The sequence below is a fragment of the Oncorhynchus mykiss genome, chromosome 5 (assembly GCF_013265735.2).
Source record: "Oncorhynchus mykiss isolate Arlee chromosome 5, USDA_OmykA_1.1, whole genome shotgun sequence".
Lineage (NCBI taxonomy): Eukaryota > Metazoa > Chordata > Actinopteri > Salmoniformes > Salmonidae > Oncorhynchus > Oncorhynchus mykiss.
This window is the reverse complement of record NC_048569.1, coordinates 8,099,601-8,120,820: the sequence shown is the minus strand read 5'-3', so window position 1 is coordinate 8,120,820 and position 21,220 is coordinate 8,099,601. Positions and strand designations below refer to the sequence as shown.

General features: G+C 48.1%; 1 protein-coding gene across 1 annotated transcript in view; it reads left to right on the top strand.

Annotated features, from left to right (window-relative positions):
• The window catches only part of LOC110524943 (fibrillin-2), a 322,130-nt gene that overhangs the window by 83,698 nt on the left and 217,212 nt on the right, over positions 1 to 21,220 (top strand). Inside the window, exons 11-16 of the mRNA XM_036976697.1 lie at positions 3,221 to 3,364; positions 5,819 to 5,938; positions 8,071 to 8,196; positions 8,852 to 8,974; positions 9,943 to 10,065; positions 20,193 to 20,345. Coding sequence (XP_036832592.1) covers positions 3,221 to 3,364; positions 5,819 to 5,938; positions 8,071 to 8,196; positions 8,852 to 8,974; positions 9,943 to 10,065; positions 20,193 to 20,345 — 789 coding nt within the window. The remainder of the gene's footprint in view (positions 1 to 3,220; positions 3,365 to 5,818; positions 5,939 to 8,070; positions 8,197 to 8,851; positions 8,975 to 9,942; positions 10,066 to 20,192; positions 20,346 to 21,220) is intronic.

Below are 21,220 nucleotides of genomic sequence, written 5' to 3'. Positions count from 1 at the left end.
CCAAGAACCCAATGGTCACTCTAACAGAGCTCCAGAGTTCCTCTGTGGAGATGGGAGAAACTTCCAGAAGGACAACCATCTCTGCAGCACTCCACCAATCAGGCCTTTATGGTAGAGTGGCCAGACGGAAGCCACTCCTTTGTAAAAGGCACATGACAGCCCGCTTGGAGTTTGCCAAATGGCACCTAAAGAACTCTCAGACCATGAGAAACAAGATTATCTGGTCTGATGAAACCAAGATTGAACTCTTTGGCCTGAATGCCAAGCGTCACGTCTGGAGGAAACCTGGCACCATCCCTACGGTGAAGCATGGTGGTGGCAGCATCATGCTGTGGTGATGTTTTTCAGCGACAGGGACTGGGAGACTAGTCAGGATTGAGGAAAAGACGAATGGAGCAAAGTACAGAGAGCTCCATGATGAAAACCTGCTCCAGAGCGCTCAGGACCTCAGACTAGGGCGAAGGTTCCTCTTCCAACAGGACAACAACCCTAAACACACAGCCAAGACAACGCAGGAGTAGCTTCGGGACAAATCTCTGAATGTCCTTGAGTGGCCAGCCAGAGCCCGGGCTTGAACCCGATCAAACATCTCTGGAGAGACCTGAAAATAGCTGTTCAGCGACACTCCCCATCCAACCTGACAGCGCTTGAGAGGATCTGCAGAGAAGAATTGGAGAAACTCTCCAAATATATGTGTGCCAAGCTTGTAGCGTCATACCCAAGACGACTCAAGGCTGTAATCGCTGCTTCAATAAAGTACTGGGTAAAGGGTCTGAATACTTATGTAAATGTGATATTTCCTTATTTAAAAAAAACCTTCTACATTTACAAAAATGTCAAAGCTTTTGCTGTTTTTTTAATGGGATATTGTGTGAAGATTGATGAGGGAAAAATGTGTTTTGCTACATTTTAGAATAAGGTTGTAACGTAACAAAATGTGGAAAAAGTCAAGGGGTCTGAATAATTTCCAAATGCACTGTAGATGGATTGAGGGATGAATGGATATGGATGGATGGAGGGATGAACAGATATGGATGGATGGATGAATGGATAGGGATGGATGGAGGGATGAATGGATATGGATGGATGGAGGGATGAATGGATATGGATGGATGGAGGGATGAATGGATATGGATGGATGGAGGGATGAATGGATGGGGATGGATGGAGGGATGAATGGATAGGGATGGATGGAGGGATGAATGGATATGGATGGATGGAGGGATGAATGGATATGGATGGATGGAGGGATGAATGGATAGGGATGGATGGAGGGATGAATGGATATGGATGGACGGAGGGATGAACGGATATGGATGGATGGAGGGATGAACGGATATGGATGGATGGAGGGATGAATGGATATGGATGGATGGAGGGATGAATGGATGGGGATGGATGGAGGGATGAATGGATAGGGATGGATGGAGGGATGAATGGATATGGATGGATGGAGGGATGAATGGATATGGATGGATGGAGGGATGAATGGATAGGGATGGATGGAGGGATGAATGGATAGGGATGGATGGAGGGATGAATGGATATGGATGGATGGAGGGATGAATGGATATGGATGGATGGAGGGATGAACGGATATGGATGGATGGAGGGATGAACGGATATGGATGGACGGAGGGATGAACGGATATGGATGGACGGAGGGATGAACGGATATGGATGGATGGAGGGATGAACGGATATGGATGGATGGAGGGATGAACGGATATGGATGGATGGAGGGATGAATGGATATGGATGGATGGAGGGATGAATGGATATGGATGGATGGAGGGATGAATGGATATGGATGGATGGAGGGATGAATGGATATGGATGGATGGAGGGATGAATGGATATGGATGGATGGAGGGATGAATGGATATGGATGGATGGAGGGATGAATGGATATGGATGGATGGAGGGATGAACGGATATGGATGGACGGAGGGATGAACGGATATGGATGGATGGAGGGATGAATGGATATGGATGGACGGAGGGATGAACGGATATGGATGGATGGAGGGATGAACGGATATGGATGGATGGAGGGATGAACGGATATGGATGGATGGAGGGATGAATGGATATGGATGGATGGAGGGATGAATGGATATGGATGGATGGAGGGATGAATGGATATGGATGGATGGAGGGATGAATGGATATGGATGGATGGAGGGATGAATGGATATGGATGGATGGAGGGATGAATGGATATGGATGGATGGAGGGATGAATGGATATGGATGGATGGAGGGATGAACGGATATGGATGGATGGAGGGATGAACGGATATGGATGGATGGAGGGATGAACGGATATGGATGGATGGAGGGATGAACGGATATGGATGGATGGAGGGATGAACGGATATGGATGGATGGAGGGATGAATGGATATGGATGGATGGAGGGATGAACGGATATGGATGGATGGAGGGATGAACGGATATGGATGGACGGAGGGATGGATGGATATGGATGGATGGAGGGATGAACGGATATGGATGGATGGAGGGATGAACGGATATGGATGGATGGAGGGATGAATGGATATGGATGGATGGAGGGATGAACGGATATGGATGGACGGAGGGATGAACGGATATGGATGGATGGAGGGATGAACGGATATGGATGGATGGAGGGATGAACGGATATGGATGGATGGAGGGATGAACGGATATGGATGGATGGAGGGATGAACGGATATGGATGGATGGAGGGATGAACGGATATGGATGGATGGAGGGATGAACGGATATGGATGGATGGAGGGATGAACGGATATGGATGGATGGAGGGATGAACGGATATGGATGGATGGAGGGATGAATGGATATGGATGGATGGAGGGATGAATGGATATGGATGGATGGAGGGATGGATGGATATGGATGGATGGAGGGATGAACGGATATGGATGGATGGAGGGATGAACGGATATGGATGGATGGAGGGATGAACGGATATGGATGGATGGAGGGATGAATGGATATGGATGGATGGAGGGATGAATGGATATGGATGGATGGAGGGATGAATGGATATGGATGGATGGAGGGATGAATGGATAGGGATGGATGGAGGGATGAATGGATATGGATGGATGGAGGGATGAACGGATATGGATGGATGGAGGGATGAATGGATATGGATGGATGGAGTGGAAAGCACACTGATTATGATGAGCTACTATGGGGTATGTTGGACAGGCACAGCGACTCTGAACCAGACGATAAATGTCTGTAAGCAGCTGCCCAACCTGTGTCTGCACAGTCGCTGCATCCTCGTGGGCTCTAGCTACCGCTGCGAGTGCAATAACGGCTACACCCTGGACACTCGCCAAGAATGTGCAGGTACTGTATAGTAATTATACATCAATATATTAAACGTGTTTTTATACATGTCTTCGATTGATTGACTAACACTTTTCAAATGTTAGTTCCAACGCCCACAGTGGTTGGGATACCAGGAACTCTGGTGTTCTTGATCACATCAACTGGCTACACACAGAGTGATAGACAAACGCAAGCACCAAACAGACAGACAGACAGACAATATTGCTGGAAATTAATTGGCAGATATTGTGTTAGTTTTGTCTTTTTAAGCTATGTAGTGGCTAACCAGGAGTGAACATAATTATTGATTGATTCGATATAGCTGGCAGAGGTGGGACCAAGTCATTGTTTTACAAGTCACAAGTAAGTCTCAGGTCTTAGCACTCAAGTTCCAAGTCAAGTCCCAAGTCAAGACGGTCAATTATCAAGTCAAGTCTCAAGTCTTTAACTTTGAGTTTCGTGTCCTAAACAAGTCATAATGAGCTCTTTTTTCACCTTTATTTAACCAGGTAGGCCAGTTGAGAACCAGTTCTCATTTACAACTGCTACCTGGCCAAGATAAAGCAAAGCAGTTTGACACATACAACAACACAGAGTTACACATGGAGTAAACAAAACATAGAGTCAATAATACAGTAGAAAAGGTCTATTTACAGTGTGTATAAATGAGGTAAGATAATGTAAGGCAATAAATAGGCCATGGTGGCGAAGTAATTACAATATACCAATAAAACACTGGAGTGATAGATGTGCAGGAGATGAATGTGCTAGTCGTGCTCTTCATCCAATGTAATACAATTTCATATTTTTAACAAGAGTAATAGTTAGTATATTACATTTACGCAAATCATGAATGCTTTTAAAAATATCTATATATTTATTACTTTCCAAATTAACGTTATATTTCCATGGAAATACATGGGTAGCCATGAGAAAGACCCCCCCCCCCCCTCCCCCCAATAGTGAGCGACTATCGAGGATCGCTATGGGGCGATCTCGGCTTGTACACAATCGCCCAACCATGTTTTAGGAACGTCAGGCAGGATTTAGGCTACCAACTGCCTAGCCAGTTGTAGCTCAATCTTGGGTGCAATGATCACGTTCCCGCACTAACTGACTGTGTGGAAGGTCATTGATTTAACGTTACGTTAGCCTACATGATACACCAGTAAAGTAATAAAATATATAGCTGTCGGCTATATTAGCCACGACTTACCATTCTTTGTGCAGCTTCAAATGTCGAACAAAGTTGGAAGTTGTTGCGCCTCCGTCTGTAATTCTCTTCCCGCATCTTTTGCAAGTTGCAATTTGTTTTTTGTTGATACAGCGTCGTCTTTATAGCCAAAAATAATAATTTTGGGGTATCATCTTTCCAAGGGCTCAATCTGAATTCACCCGCCGACATTCCTCTGAACTGCCACGCACAATTTGATTGGCTGCTGGGTCCGATTCAAACTGTAATCCGTTAAATGAAGAGTTGATGTACTGCACACTTTTTTTAATAGCATCATTTTTAATATTTGGGTTTGGGGAGGTATCAAGTCAGGTCGAGTCATAAGGCTCAAGTCCAAGTCAAGTCACGAGTCATTGGTGTTAAAGTAAAACTCGAGTCCATCAAAAGGCTCAAGTCCAAGTCAAGTCACGAGTCATTGGTGTTAAAGTCAAAGTCGAGTCCAAGTCATCATATTCGTGACTCGAGTCCACACCTCTGGTAGCTGGGAGCATGTGGTGTTTGATACTTGTGAGATTTCTTAATAAAAAAGTTTGCAGTTGAACACGTAAAAATTGCATGTACTTTCAGAATTGTTTGGCGAGCTACTCATAGGTGGGCAGCGAGCTACTGTACTGGTAGCTCACGATTGACCTGTCGGCGACCCCTGTGTTACAGCCATTAGTCACAGTAAGAAGCTTCCTTTTGAGAGAGGACAGCTAGATGATAACCAGTCAATGTTCAGGTCACCCAGAAAATACATTTTTCTGTTAGCATCAGAGAGCTTGTCCAACACCACACACATAATCTCCAGATACTGACTGTTAGCACTTGGTGCTCTACAGCAACACCCTGAAAGAAGAGGCTTCAGATGAGGCAGGTGAACCTGCAACCACAACACTTCTACTTCATTTGTCATGAGATCCTCTCTGAGCTTTACAGGAATATGTCTCTGAATAGATACAGCAACACCTCCCCCGTAGACATTCCTGTCTTTTCTATAGATGTTATATCTTTGTATTCCTACTACTGTATCATCACAGCTGCTGTCTAAGTGAGTCTCAGAAATGGCCAAAATATTAATATTCTATATATCTAAGCTGAGCGAATCTACTAATCTCGTGAACGTATGTTTCTGCGGCTGTTAGGTACTGTATATTTTATATGAGTTAACTTTTAATCCTGGGTAGCTTGTCTAAAAACTGAACTCATGAGGATTCTAGGTTGTATTTCTAATAAATCTATTTCCTGATAATGAATAGATGTAGATGAGTGTTCCTCCGACCCGTGCCCCAATGGGGACTGTGTGAACACGGCCGGTTCCTTCTACTGCAAGTGCCACACAGGGTTCCAAAGAAATCCAGAGAAGCAGGTCTGCATCGGTGAGTCTATTTATACTGGTGTATATATACAGTACAAGTCAAAAGTTTGGACACACCTACTCATTCCAGGGGTTTTCTTATTTTTTTGTTTGACTATTTTCTATATTGTAGAATAATAGTGAAGACATTAGAACTATGAAATAACACACACGGAATCATGTAGTAACGAAAAAAGGTGAGATTCTTCAAAGTAGCCACCCTTTGCCTTGATGACAGCTTTGCACACTCTTAGCATTCTCTCAACCAGCTTCATGAGGTAGTCACCTGGAATGCATTTCAATTAGCATGTGTTCCTTGTTAAAGGTTCATTTGTGGGATTTATTTCGTTCTTTATGCGTTTGAGCCAATCAGACGTGTTGTGAGAAGGTAGGGTTGGTATACAAAAGAAAGGGTGGCTACTTTGAAGAATCTCTCTTCTTTGGTTACTACATGATTCCATGTGTGTTATTTCATAGTTTTGATGTCTTCACTATTATTCTACATATGTAGAAAATAGTACAAATAGAGAAAAATCCTTGAATGAGTCGGTGTGTCCAAACCTTTGACTGGTCCTGTATATATTCTATTCAAAGAGGTTGAACCAATGCCTTCGCCATAGACATGTTCCAGAGTCTGTGGCATAAACCCTCAACCAGCCAGGCCTGTGTCTGCGAGTCTGTTTTCACAGTGGAGTGGACCATTAAGGATTTATTCAGTCTAAATGTGCTGTTTCCTTTTTCTTTCATATTGTTACCTGACTACTGGCACATTGAGCCACCGAATGCTGAATTGTCATTTCACGTTTAGAAGATAGTTACAATTACAAGCAGACTGTAAATGGATATACTATACCATTTAACATTGGGCTAGGTGAAACACATAGAGATATAACGACTATACCAATGCAATTGTAGTTATTATATTTCTATGGTGGAATGTTACTCACTCCAACACAATGCTTTCAGATGGACAAGGGGCCAGAGGGAACTGTCTAGGCCAGAGGGAACTGTCTATGTCAGGGGGAACTGTCTAGACCAGGGGAAAATGTCTAGAGCCAGGGGGAACTGTCTAGGGTCAGAGGGAACTGTCTAGGGGCTTTGGGAACTGTCTAGGGGCTTTGGGAACTGTCTAGGGGCAGAGGGAACTGTCTAGGGGCAGCGGGAACTGTCTAGGGGCAGAGGGAACTGTCTAGGGTCAAAGGGAACTGTCTAGGGCCAGAGGGAACTGTCTATGCCAGGAGGAACTGTCTATGGGCAGAGGGAACTGTCTATGCCAAAGGGAACTGTCTAGGCCTGGGGTAACTGTCTAGGGCCAGAGGGAACTGTCTAGGGCCAGAGGGAACTGTCTAGGGGCAGAGGGAACTGTCTAGGGCCATTCGGAACTGTCTAGGCCAGAGGGAACGGTCTATGCCAGAGGGAACGATCTATGGCCATTGGGAACTGTCTAGGCCAGAGGGAACGGTCTATGCCAGAGGGAACTGTCTAGGCCAGAGGGAACGGTCTAGGGCCATTGGGAACTGTCTAGGCCAGAGGGAACGGTCTAGGACCATTGGGAACTGTCTATGCCAGAGGGAACTGTCTAGGGCCAGAGGGAACTGTCTAGGGGCAGAGGGAACTGTCTAGGCCAGAGGGAACGGTCTATGCCAGAGGGAACTGTCTAGGGCCAGAGGGAACTGTCTAGGGCCAGAGGGAACTGTCTAGGAGCAGAGGGAACTGTCTAGGCCAGAGGGAACGGTCCATGCCAGAGGGAACTGTCTATGCCAGAGGGAACTGTCTAGGGCCAGAGGGAACTGTCTAGGGCCAGAGGGAACGGTCTATGCCAGAGGGAACTGTCTATGCCAGAGGGAACTGTCTAGGGCCAGAGGGAACTGTCTAGGGCCAGAGGGAACTGTCTAGGAGCAGAGGGAACTGTCTAGGCCAGAGGGAACGGTCCATGCCAGAGGGAACTGTCTAGGGCCAGAGGGAACTGTCTAGGCCAGAGGGAACGGTCTAGGGGCAGAGGGAACTGTCTAGGGCCAGAGGGAACTGTCTAGGCCTGGGGGAACGGTCTATGCCAGAGGGAACGGTCTATGCCAGAGGGAACTGTCTAGGGGCAGGGTTAGTATACCAATGGCGTTATTTTGGATACAAATACATCACCACTCTCCTCACCAGACATTGACGAGTGCCTGAACAACGGGGTTCTGTGTAAGAACGGCCGCTGTCTCAACATGGACGGAAGCTTCCAGTGTATCTGTAACGCAGGCTTCCAGCTAACCCCAGACGGCAGGAACTGTGTCGGTAAGATCTTTCAAATGCTTTTCGCGTTTGCTTTAGCCTGTTTGGAGTGCCAGATTGGGTTTACACTTTTGCTACTGCTCTATGGGTTCCATTGCGCCAGTCAAGATCAATCAAGCCCAGATTAAGTATTTTAATACAGTATCAGTTACCTTAATCACTCATGTAAATCAGTACTCCAATGTTCATGAGATTGTAGCTAATTGTTCCATAGATTTGATTTGACACCTTGTTAAGTACTATAAGTATTCAAGCCTAGTCAAACCCATGAATGAACTTTATGAGGACAAGCCACTAATTATAGACTAATATAAACATAAAATACCTATTAATACGGTTTCTGTGTTTCTCTCCCAACCACATCCTACTCGTTTGCTCATGGCTGTCCATCGATGTCGATGTCGACAACGACATCGCTCTTGTTTTTACGCCATTGAATGTGGCTGTACAAAGCCAATGCACACACAACCTCATTCACATTCTACATGCTACACGCCATTCCCCATGGGGTCACATTCTACATGCTACACGCCATTCCCCATGGGGTCACATTCCAAGACCCTCTGCTTGGCAACTAACGGGTCTGGGCGTGGTGAGTTTGGCTTTAACAACAGGATGACAGATTCTCCCCTGACCTTTAACCTTTCACCCTCCACAGACCATGACGAGTGCGCCGGCACCAACATATGTCTGAACGGCATGTGTATCAACGAGGACGGTAGCTTCAAGTGCCTGTGCAAACCCGGCTTCACCCTGGCTTCCAGTGGGCGCTACTGCACAGGTAGAGAGATCACTGAGGCAGACATGGAATATAGAGCAGGTTCAGGATTGGCTCATATTTTAGAGCTATGCCGATAGATTCCAGAACCTCATCTGTGTTCCATTTGGAATCCCAACTGAGATGCTACAGCACCAGCTGCTAGCCATGCGTCTGGATCAGGAACAGACAAAGGGTGCATTCCAAATGGTACCCTATTATAGGGCTCTGGTCAAAAGTAGTGCACTGTTTAAAGGAATGGGGTACCATTTGGGATGCAGACAAGAGATTGAACCTACCGCTCCCCAGAGGCCTAGTTATAATGTGTTTTTTTGTTAACCACATAACTTCTCTCTTTAGGTCTGTTTTTCTACCTGTCTCTCTCCTTCCCTGTCTCTCTCCTTCCCTGTCTCTCTCCTTCCCTGTCTCTCTCCTTCCCTGTCTCTTAATTTCTCTTTGTTCATTTCCCTGTACTCTCTCCATCTCTCTCGTACTCTTACTCTCTCCATCTCTCTCGTACTCTCACTCTCTCCATCTCTCTCATACTCTCACTCTCTCCATCTCTCTCATACTCTCACTCTCTCCATCTCTCTCGTACTCTTACTCTCTTCATCTCTCTCGTACTCTCCATCTCTCTTGTACTCTTACTCTCTCCATCTCTCTTGTACTCTCACTCTCTCCATCTCTCTCGTACTCTTACTCTCTTCATCTCTCTCGTACTCTCCATCTCTCTTGTACTCTTACTCTCTCCATCTCTCTCGTACTCTCCATCTCTCTTGTACTCTTACTCTCTCCATCTCTCTTGTACTCTTACTCTCTCCATCTCTCTTGTACTCTCCATCTCTCTTGTACTCTTACTCTCTCCATCTCTCTCGTACTCTTACTCTCTCCATCTCTCTTGTACTCTTACTCTCTCCATCTCTCTCGTACTCTCACTCTCTCCATCTCTCTCATACTCTCACTCTCTCCATCTCTGATTCTCTTTCTGGTAGATATTGATGAGTGTCAGACTCCAGGCATGTGTATGAACGGCCGCTGTGTCAACACTGAGGGCTCCTTCAAGTGTGAGTGCCTGGCAGGGCTGGCTGTGGGGGCGGATGGACGCTTCTGTGTAGGTAAGGAGTTGTGGGTGATCACAAACACACAAACGCATGTTCACATGCCCACACACACACATTCACGCTTGCTAATGGACACTCACACACCTTCGTGCACACAGGCACGCACACACACACACGCACACACGCACACACACACACACACACACACACACGCACACACACACACACACACACACACACACACACACACACACACACACACACACACACACACACACACACACACACACCGGCTTCCACTTCAGACAGAGACTATGTCTTTAAGTCTGTGATGTCCACAAGCTGTTTCATATTTGGACTGAAACGAGAGTCATGGGCTCTTATTTAGCTTATTGGCAGATCTCGCCTCTTCTGCAGACATTGTCTGAGTCCCAGATGGGTCCCTATTCTCTGCATAGGGCACTAGTTTTGATCAAAAGCAGTGCACTATATAGGGAATAAGGTGCCATCTGGGACTCAGACCTTATGGCTCACCGGGTGTCAGAAAACAGTGGAAATTCACAACCACATTATCTGTCTTCTGGGGCTTATTTCATGACATCGATAACACCTCACTCTTTAGGAAATGACAAAGAACAGAGAGAGAGAGAGAAGGGGGGGAGAGAGAGAGAGGGGGAGAAAGAGGGAGAGAGACAGAGAGAGAGAGAGAGAGAGAGAGAGAGAGAGAGAGAGAGAGAGAGAGAGAGAGAGTTTTAAATAATCTTTATTGGGTCTGGCGTCTGGGAGCCCACCACACAATAAATACTCATACAAAACCATAGTTACACATCAATTAAAAACACAACTCCAATTCCTCCTCCACAGTAACTAAACACAACATCCTCTGAATACCCCATATACTCATAAACAGATCAATATTGTTGACAAGTTTATAATAGGCAAACTCAACCCTTAGTCTCGCTGCCAACATTCCCTCCAGCATTCCCACCACATCCACAGACCCCTGTCCCCAAATACTGTTATTTTGGGTCTTCCATATCGCAAATTTTGCTTCTCCTAACACAAAATTAAGCAACACAACTACACCCTTTTGACTATACCTGTACTTTGGCCCAAATATATACAGTTGGGAAGAGAAATCCTCTCCCAATGCTGAGAACCAATTAGTGATCAGGTCAATCATCCCGACCAGTCTGGGACACTGTAAAAACAGATGTGCCAGAGATTCAGACTCAGCACAGAATGGACACCCCTCCCCAACAGTAGGATCCAGGTGTACCAGATGCGTGTTGGTGGCTATGGCTCCATGTATGATCCTCCATTGGAGGTCAGCTGTCCTCTTTTATATAATGATCGCCAACAGCCTTTTGGGGAGGCACCTGGACCAAACACACCTGCCCACCTCTTCGATTTTACCCCTTCCAGGGAAGAGGCATGGGACACCTTTACACATATTCTGTACATGGCCTTCTTTCCCACCTCCTTGAACTCCCCCAGCTCTGGGGTATGGAAGGAAAGCAGCATCCCCACGTTCTCCTCGAATGCCCCCATCGCAGCACTAACAATCAGTGCAGGGAACACATAATCCAGACCCTCCGTCCACCGATCAGATTTGGAAGTGTCCGTCACATACTACAGATTAAGTACTGGCAATGAATCACAGACCTCAGCGACGACCTTCCTCAGTAGACGAGATGATCGGATCCCTGCTCTTTCTCCCAGCTCCTCCAACGATCTGCTCCTGCTCCGCATCAGATGACCCAGCTTGGTACACCCCACGCCTAACAGGAATGAACGTAGGCTGGCTGAACCCCGAGTACGAGACTGGATGACAGTGTTGTAAAAAAGAGTCTCTTCAAAAAGCCACATCCCTGGTGGCATGCCGGCCTTACGGGACATGACAAAAACTCTCCAAGTGTGCATAACAGACTCATAAAATGGATTCAGGACAGACAAATCACCCCCCTCCAGCTTTAAGAGAAAAAGTCCAAACAGTCCACTCTCCTCATCAGTGTGTAGGCAGTGTCGACCCAGCTAGAACCGTCACTGTACAACAGTCTCTGGGCTGCTAGAACCATCATTGTACAACAGTCTCTGGGCTGCTTGAAGCCGGAAAGCCATGATCCTAGAGGAAATGTCCACCAGGCCTTGTCCACCCTCGTGCAGTGGCAGGTACAGGGCTGCAGCTTTAATCCAGTGCTGTCTAGACCAGAAGAAATTGACAAGGCTCCTCTGAAGCTCTTGTGTCAGACCCCTTGGTGGCTGCAAAATCATTAGTCTGTGCCACAGGGTAGAGGCAGCAAGATTATTAGCTACCAGGACCCTTCCCCTATAAGACAGCTGGGGCAGCACCCATTTCCATCTTTGACAGTCTGACACACACTTTCTCCACTACACCGTCCCAGTTATTTTTCTGAAATACATCAGAGCCTAGAAACCCTCCAAAGTCTTCATCCCATCTCTGCCCCATCTGAAGCCCCCCTGGTAACTGTGGAGCGGACCCCATCTGAAGCCCCCATGGTAACTGTGGAGCGGACCCCGTCTGAAGCCCCCCTGGTAACCGTGGAGCGGACCCCATCTGAAGCCCCCCTGGTAACCGTGGAGCGGACCCCATCTGAAGCCCCCCTGGTAACCGTGGAGCGGACCCCATCTGAAGCCCCCCTGGTAACCATGGAGCGGACCCCATCTGAAGCCTCCCTGGTAACCGTGGAGCGGACCCCATCTGAAGCCCCCCTGGTAACCGTGGAGCGGACCCCGTCTGAAGCCCCCCTGGTAACCGTGGAGCGGACCCCGTCTGAAGCCCCCCTGGTAACCGTGGAGCGGACCCCGTCTGAAGCCCCCCTGGTAACCATGGAGCGGACCCCATCTGAAGCCCCCCTGGTAACCGTGGAGCGGACCCCATCTGAAGCCCCCCTGGTAACCGTGGAGCGGACCCCATCTGAAGCCCCCCTGGTAACCATGGAGCGGACCCAATCTGAAGCCCCCCTGGTAACCGTGGAGCGGACCCCATCTGAAGCCCCCCTGGTAACCGTGGAGCGGACCGGATCTGAAGCCCCCCTGGTAACTGTGGAGCGGACCCAGTCTGAAGCTGACCTGCCCACAGCGATTCACTCTTTTCCCCAATTGACTCTAGCTGAGGAGGCCCCGTCATACACCTTTAAAGCGTTTGAGAGAACCTCAACATCCTCACCCCCTGTAATAAAAACTGTCACGTCACCTGCACACGCAGACAGTGCTATTGCGGGACCCTTCATTACACCTGGCACAGAGAAACCAGTAAGCTTCACTCTTAAAAAACAAAGCATTGGTTCAATCGCCAGGCTATACAACTATATAATGTCAGAGTCCAATGCGACTCTCTGCTCAGGGCACAATTGAGGAAGACCGTGTAACAACTGTTCAGTACACAGAGAGTCACAATCCTCTGCCTTATCGAGGGCAGAGTAAAAATCCACGGCATGTTGACGCATTTCACTGTCATCCGTGGTCACCTTCCCGACTGTCCTAGGTTGTTTTTTTAAATGCTAGGAGCATCCATATCCTTGAGGGAAGCAAAACGAGACCTAATCAATGCACCCTTCACTCTTTCACTCTCATGTCCTGTAAGTTCATGACTAGTCCAGGGTCGTTCTGAGTGAGCAGCTTCAATTCAATAGATTTGATGTCCTGTTCAAGGGCCTTGATAGTCTCTTAAGTTCAATTTCAGACAGAGCAGTATACTGTTGACAAAACAATCGTATGTGGGCCTTCCCAACCTACCATCATTGTCTCAGGGACTCAAAAGTCCCTTTTGTAACCCTCCATTCTTCCCAAAACAACAAAAACCTTTCACAAAACATGACATCATGTAACAATTTAACATTAAAATACCAGTAAGGCGATGACCTTCGTGGACAAATGAATATCAACAGTAACAATATGATGATCAGAGAAACCCACAGGAGTAATTGCACACTTTCCAACCCTACTACAGTATTGCTCAGATACATACAACCTTTCTAACCTTCCAACCCTACTACAGTAGTGATCAGATACATACAACCTGTCTAACCTTCCAACCCTACTACAGTAGTGATCAGATACATACAACCTGTCTAACCTTCCAACCCTTCTACAGTAGTGATCAGATACATACAACCTGTCTAACCTTCCAACCCTACTACAGTAGTGATCAGATACATACAACCTGTCTAACCTTGCTGCACTGAGACCACCTTCATTAACTTTTAGCCATGTGCACTGCCTAACTTTTGCATTCCTTACTCTCCACACATCAGAAAGCTCAAACTCAGTTAATAGGCCAGACAGACAAGTGTCTGACCGCAGGTGAGGTTCTTACAGTAAAATCCACTGTACAGTTCCAGTACCTCCCTAAAACCATACACCCCTCTTGATCACACTGTCTTAAGGTTTCCTTTATTTGATCAAATATAGCAATACGCTCTGTACCCTCATTAGGAGCATAAACAAAACATAACATCCACCTTGACCAATAAAACCCGACCCATGACAATCTCTGCTGTAGATACCACAGTCACCCCTAAACCTGAGGAAAACAAGATTGCCACCCCAGCACTGAAATTAGTACCATGACTGGGTATATGCTGTCCCTTCCACCACATACCCCATTCAACCTCATTTTCCTCATCACTATGTGTCTCCTGTAGGAAAACTACATTAAGCCTTTTCTGTTTTATTACTTCTAATACCCAAGCCCTCTTATTCCTGTCCCTTCCCCCATTAATATTGAGAGAACCTACCCTTAGTACCGCCATGTAGAAAAGAGAAAAGAAAAGCAGAAGAAACCACAGACAAACCAAGGAGAAAAAAAGACACCCTATGAAGCATGATCATTATTTTAATCTTCTCTTAACCTGACCACGTTTCCCACCACCTTTAGCTGCTGCAACAGCAGTAACACATTTCCTCGAGCGAAACCGCTTCTTCTCACTCAGCTGGTCTAACCCCACCGTCTTCTGTAACATCACAGCTGATCTAACCCCACCGTCTTCTGTAACATCACAGCTGACCTCACAAACGTATCAACATCAAAATAATCTGACAATTTGACAGATTTCCCAAAAGTCTGATCCAGAAACCCATTTACCTCCTCTAGATCGTAAATTGAGTCGTCACCAGCTGCTATCATATCAAAAGAGATATCCATATCCTTCTCCTGATCCTCCTCAGCTGAGGCCACAGACAACTGACTCCCTTCCACCACATCCCTTTCAACACTCCCCACTTGCACCCCATCACTCGTACCAGGCATCTCCTCCACTACCTGGGAGACTAGCCCCACCTGAACATCACTACTCATAGTGGGCATCTCCTCCACTAACTGGGAGCCTAGCCCCACCTGAACCCAATTACTCATAGTGGGCATCTCCTCCACTCCCTGGGAGCCTAGCTCCACATGAATCCCCTCCTGTACCCAAGCACTCGTAGTGGGCATCTCCTCTACTACCTGGGAGACTAGCCCCACCTGAACCCAATTACTCATAGTGGGCATCTCCTCCACTCCCTGGGAGCCTAGCTCCACATGAACCCCCTCCTGTACCCCAGCACTGAGGAAATGGCTCTTCAGATCCATCCTTACCTTCTACAACAATATTTTTCTGCTGCATAACATTTCCCTCAGGTACAAGTTGCAACTCAGTGTCCTCAACACGGATAACTTGTTCCTCAGCAACAGGTGCTTGTGGCTGCTCTACCGCTGTCGGCCCACCTCTCCCTACATCAGTGGGCCCAGGCGTTACGATGACCACCTCTCCCTACATCAGAGGGCCCAGGCGTTACGATGATCACCTCTCCCTACATCAGTGGGCCCAGGCGTTACGAGGACCACCTCTCCCTACATCAGTGGGCCCAGGCGTTACGAGGACCACCTCTCCCTACATCAGTGGGCCCAGGCGTTACGAGGACCACCTCTCCCTACATCAGTGGGCCCAGGCGTTACGAGGACCACCTCTCCCTACATCAGTGGGCCCAGGCGTTACGAGGACCACCTCTCCCTACATCAGTGGGCCCAGGCGTTACGATGATCACCTCTCCCTACATCAGAGGGCCCAGGCGTTACGATGATCACCTCTCCCTACATCAGTGGGCCCAGGCGTTACGAGGACCACCTCTCCCTACATCAGTGGGCCCAGGCGTTACGAGGACCACCTCTCCCTACATCAGTGGGCCCAGGCGTTACGAGGACCACCTCTCCCTACATCAGTGGGCCCAGGCGTTACGATGATCACCTCTCCCTACATCAGTGGGCCCAGGCGTTACGAGGACCACCTCTGCCTACATCAGTGGGCCCAGGCGTTACGAGGACCACCTCTCCCTACATCAGTGGGCCCAGGCGTTACGAGGACCACCTCTCCCTACATCAGTGGGCCCAGGCGTTAAGAGGACCACCTCTCCCTACATCAGTGGGCCCAGGCGTTACGAGGACCACCTCTCCCTACATCAGAGGGCCCAGGCGTTACGATGATCACCTCTCCCTACATCAGTGGGCCCAGGCGTTACGAGGACCACCTCTCCCTACATCAGTGGGCCCAGGCGTTACGAGGACCACCTCTCCCTACATCAGTGGGCCCAGGCGTTACGAGGACCACCTCTCCCTACATCAGTGGGCCCAGGCGTTACGATGATCACCTCTCCCTACATCAGTGGGCCCAGGCGTTACGAGGACCACCTCTGCCTACATCAGTGGGCCCAGGCGTTACGAGGACCACCTCTCCCTACATCAGTGGGCCCAGGCGTTACGAGGACCACCTCTCCCTACATCAGTGGGCCCAGGCGTTAAGAGGACCACCTCTCCCTACATCAGTGGGCCCAGGTGTTACGAGGACCACCTCTCCCTACATCAGTGGGCCCAGGCGTTATGAGGACCACCTCTCCCTACATCAGTGGGCCCAGGCGTTAAGAGGACCACCTCTCCCTACATCAGTGGGCCCAGGTGTTACAAGGACCACCTCTCCCTACATCAGTGGGCCCAGGCGTTAAGAGGACCACCTCTCCCTACATCAGTGGGCCCAGGCGTTACGAGGACCACCTCTCCCTACATCATTGAGCCCAGGCGTTATGAGGACCACCTCTCCCTACATCAGTGGGCCCAGGCGTTAAGAGGACCACCTCTCCCTACATCAGTGGGCCCAGGCGTTATGAGGACCACCTCTCCCTACATCAGTGGGCCCAGGCGTTAAGAGGACCACCTCTCCCTACATCAGTGGGCCCAGGCGTTATGAGGACCACCTCTCCCTACATCAGTGGGCCCAGGCGTTACGAGGACCACCTCTCCCTACATCAGTGGGCCCAGGCGTTACGAGGACCACCTCTCCCTACATCAGTGGGCCCAGGCGTTACGAGGACCACCTCTCCCTACATCAGTGGGCCCAGGCGTTACGAGGACCACCTCTCCCTACATCAGTGGGCCCAGGCGTTACAAGGACCACCTCTCCCTACATCAGTGGGCCCAGGCGTTATGAGGACCACCTCTCCCTACATCAGTGGGCCCAGGCGTTATGAGGACCACCTCTCCCTACATCAGTGGGCCCAGGCGTTATGAGGACCACCTCTCCCTACATCAGTGGGCCCAGGCGTTAAGAGGACCACCTCTCCCTACATCAGTGGGCCCAGGCGTTACGAGGACCACCTCTCCCTACATCAGTGGGCCCAGGCGTTAAGAGGACCACCTCTCCCTACATCAGTGGGCCCAGGCGTTACGAGGACCACCTCTCCCTACATCAGTGGGCCCAGGCGTTACGAGGACCACCTCTCCCTACATCATTGAGCCCAGGCGTTACGATGACCACCTCTCCCTACATCAGTGGGCCCAGGCGTTACGATGACCACCTCTCCCTACATCAGTGGGCCCAGGCGTTATGAGGACCACCTCTCCCTACATCAGTGGGCCCAGGCGTTAAGAGGACCACCTCTCCCTACATCAGTGGGCCCAGGCGTTATGAGGACCACCTCTCCCTACATCAGTGGGCCCAGGCGTTAAGAGGACCACCTCTCCCTACATCAGTGGGCCCAGGCGTTACGAGGACCACCTCTCCCTACATCAGAGGGCCCAGGCGTTACGAGGACCACCTCTCCCTACATCATTGAGCCCAGGCGTTACGATGACCACCTCTCCCTACATCAGTGGGCCCAGGCGTTAAGAGGACCACCTCTCCCTACATCAGTGGGCCCAGGCGTTACGATGACCACCTCTCCCTACATCAGTGGGCCCAGGCGTTATGAGGACCACCTCTCCCTACATCAGTGGGCCCAGGCGTTATGAGGACCACCTCTCCCTACATCAGTGGGCCCAGGCGTTATGAGGACCACCTCTCCCTACATCAGTGGGCCCAGGCGTTACGATGACCACCTCTCCCTACATCAGTGGGCCCAGGCGTTACGAGGACCACCTCTCCCTACATCAGTGGGCCCAGGCGTTATGAGGACCACCTGCCCCCCTCCCTCCACCTTCTCCCTTTTCGGGCAAGCATGTCGCTTATGACCAACATCCCCACACTCAAAACACCGTTGACTACCTGTACTAGCATAAGCCATATACAATCTATTGTCATACTTGACTTTAAACGATAACTCTAAAGTCTGCTCCGGTGAGTCCAAAAACATAAACACCTGTCGCCGAAACGACCTAACCTGTTTCAACGCCGGGTGTTTGCAACCCAACGGGACAACCTTAATTGAACTGGCGAACTTCCCAAACCGCGATAACTCGCGGCTCCAATAGCTCATTGGGAATAAACGGCGGTACATTTGAAATTGTTACCCTTGTTGACCGAGAAAAAAGAGGCGTAACTTGAATAAACATACCTTTAAGAAGTACGCCATGCTCAACCATACGATCAACAAGACAATCTTCTTTAAGAAGTACACCATGCTCAACCATACTATCAACAAGACACACTTCTTTAAGAAGTACACCATGCTCAACCATACGATCTACAAGACACACTTCTTTAAGAATTACACCATGCTCAACCATACGATCTACAAGACACTCTTCTTTAAGAAGTACACCATGCTCAACCATACTATCAACAAGACACACTTCTTTAAGAAGTACACCATGCTCAACCATACGATCTACAAGACACTCTTCTTTAAGAAGTACACCATGCTCAACCATACGATCAACCAGACACTCTTCTTTAAGAAGTACACCATGCTCAACCCTACGATCAACAAGACACTCTTCTTTAAGAAGTACACCATGCTCAACCATACGATCTACAAGACACTCTTCTTTAAGAAGTACACCATGCTCAACCATACTATCAACAAGACACACTTCTTTAAGAAGTACACCATGCTCAACCATACGATCTACAAGACACTCTTCTTTAAGAAGTACACCATGCTCAACCATACGATCAACCAGACACTCTTCTTTAAGAAGTACACCATGCTCAACCCTACGATCAACAAGACACTCTTCTTTAAGAAGTACACCATGCTCAACCATACGATCTACAAGATCTCTTCTTTAAGAAGTACACCATGCTCAATCATACGATCTACAAGACACTCTTCTTTAAGAAGTACACCATGCTCAACCATACGATCTACTTTAAGAAATCTTTAACAAAAACCACCACCGCTTTATTCATCCGTGACTCATAAGCAACATTCTCATGTCCCACCTTCTCTCCTACGGCAACCAGAAACTCCTCCACCGTGACAGTAGCTTCAGTAACACACCTAAAGCCGTGCCGAAGTGACAGGGACGGCATCCCCATTCGGGCTGCCATCCCCGCCAAAATCAGGGTAATTTCAATACGACAAACTAAATACTTAATTCTACCACAACAAAAATAATAATCTTAATCGTGCACAGAAGAAAACCAAAAAATGCCACCAAGAAAGAGAAAACTGAAAGAAAGTTCTGAATATCTAACTCTACACAACACACGCACTCCTTCGCTCATACAATTCCCAGCATGCACCAAACACTCCCAGCATGCAGAGAGAGAGAGAGAGAGAGAGAGAGACATTGGCTACAGTACACTGAAGTAGCTAAGTTCCTATATTCCTTCTCATGGGCTTTGAGCAAAAAATACAAAATGTCGGAAAGCGGAAATCCTCAGCAATCACCGCCAATGTTTTCACTGTAAAGCACTGTTGTGTTAATCCATTGTCACATACAGTGTCTCTGTGTTTTCTTCCTTCAGACACACACATGCGCAGCACCTGCTACGGCGCCATAAAGAAAGGTGTGTGCGTGCGTCCCTTCCAGGGAGCCGTCACCAAGTCGGAGTGCTGCTGTGCCAACACCGACTACGGCTTCGGAGAGCCCTGTGTGTCTTGCCCAGCCAAGAACTCAGGTACAATACACACGATGACACACATCCAAACTGTGCGAATGTCAATCAAGACTAGGAATCCTGAAAAACGTTGTTTTATCTGAACGTCTTTAGATGCTGTTTGTAGACCAACTGACTCATTTGTAGACAATGGAGTGAACAATTGGCTAATAGAGTGACTTTGAGAAGACCAATTGGCTAATAGAGTGACTTTGAGAGGACCAATTGGCTAATAGAGTGACTTTGAGAGGACCAATTGGCTAATAGAGTGACTTTGAGAGGACCAATTGGCTAATAGAGTGACCTTGAGAGGACCAATTGGCTAATAGAGTGACTTTGAGAGGACCAATGCAGCTAATATAGTGACTTTGAGAAGACTAGTGCAGCTAATATAGTGACTTTGAGAAGACCAATTGGCTAATAGAGTGACTTTGAGAGGACCAATTGGCTAATAGAGTGACTTTGAGAGGACCAATTGGCTAATAGAGTGACTTTGAGAAGACCAATTGGCTAATAGAGTGACTTTGGGAGGACCAATTGGCTAATAGAGTGACTTTGAGAGGACCAATTGGCTAATAGAGTGACCTAGAGAGGAACCAATTGGCTAATAGAGTGACTTTGAGAGGACCAATGCAGCTAATATAGTGACTTTGAGAAGACTAGTGCAGCTAATATAGTGACTTTGAGAAGACCAATTAGCTAATATAGTGACTTTGAGAGGACCAATTGGCTAATAGAGTGACTTTGAGAGGACCAATTGGCTAATAGAGTGACTTTGAGAGGACCAATTGGCTAATAGAGGGACTTTGAGAGGACCAATGCAGCTAATATAGTGACTTTGAGAAGACTAATGCAGCTAATATAGTGACTTTGAGAGGACCAATTGGCTAATAGAG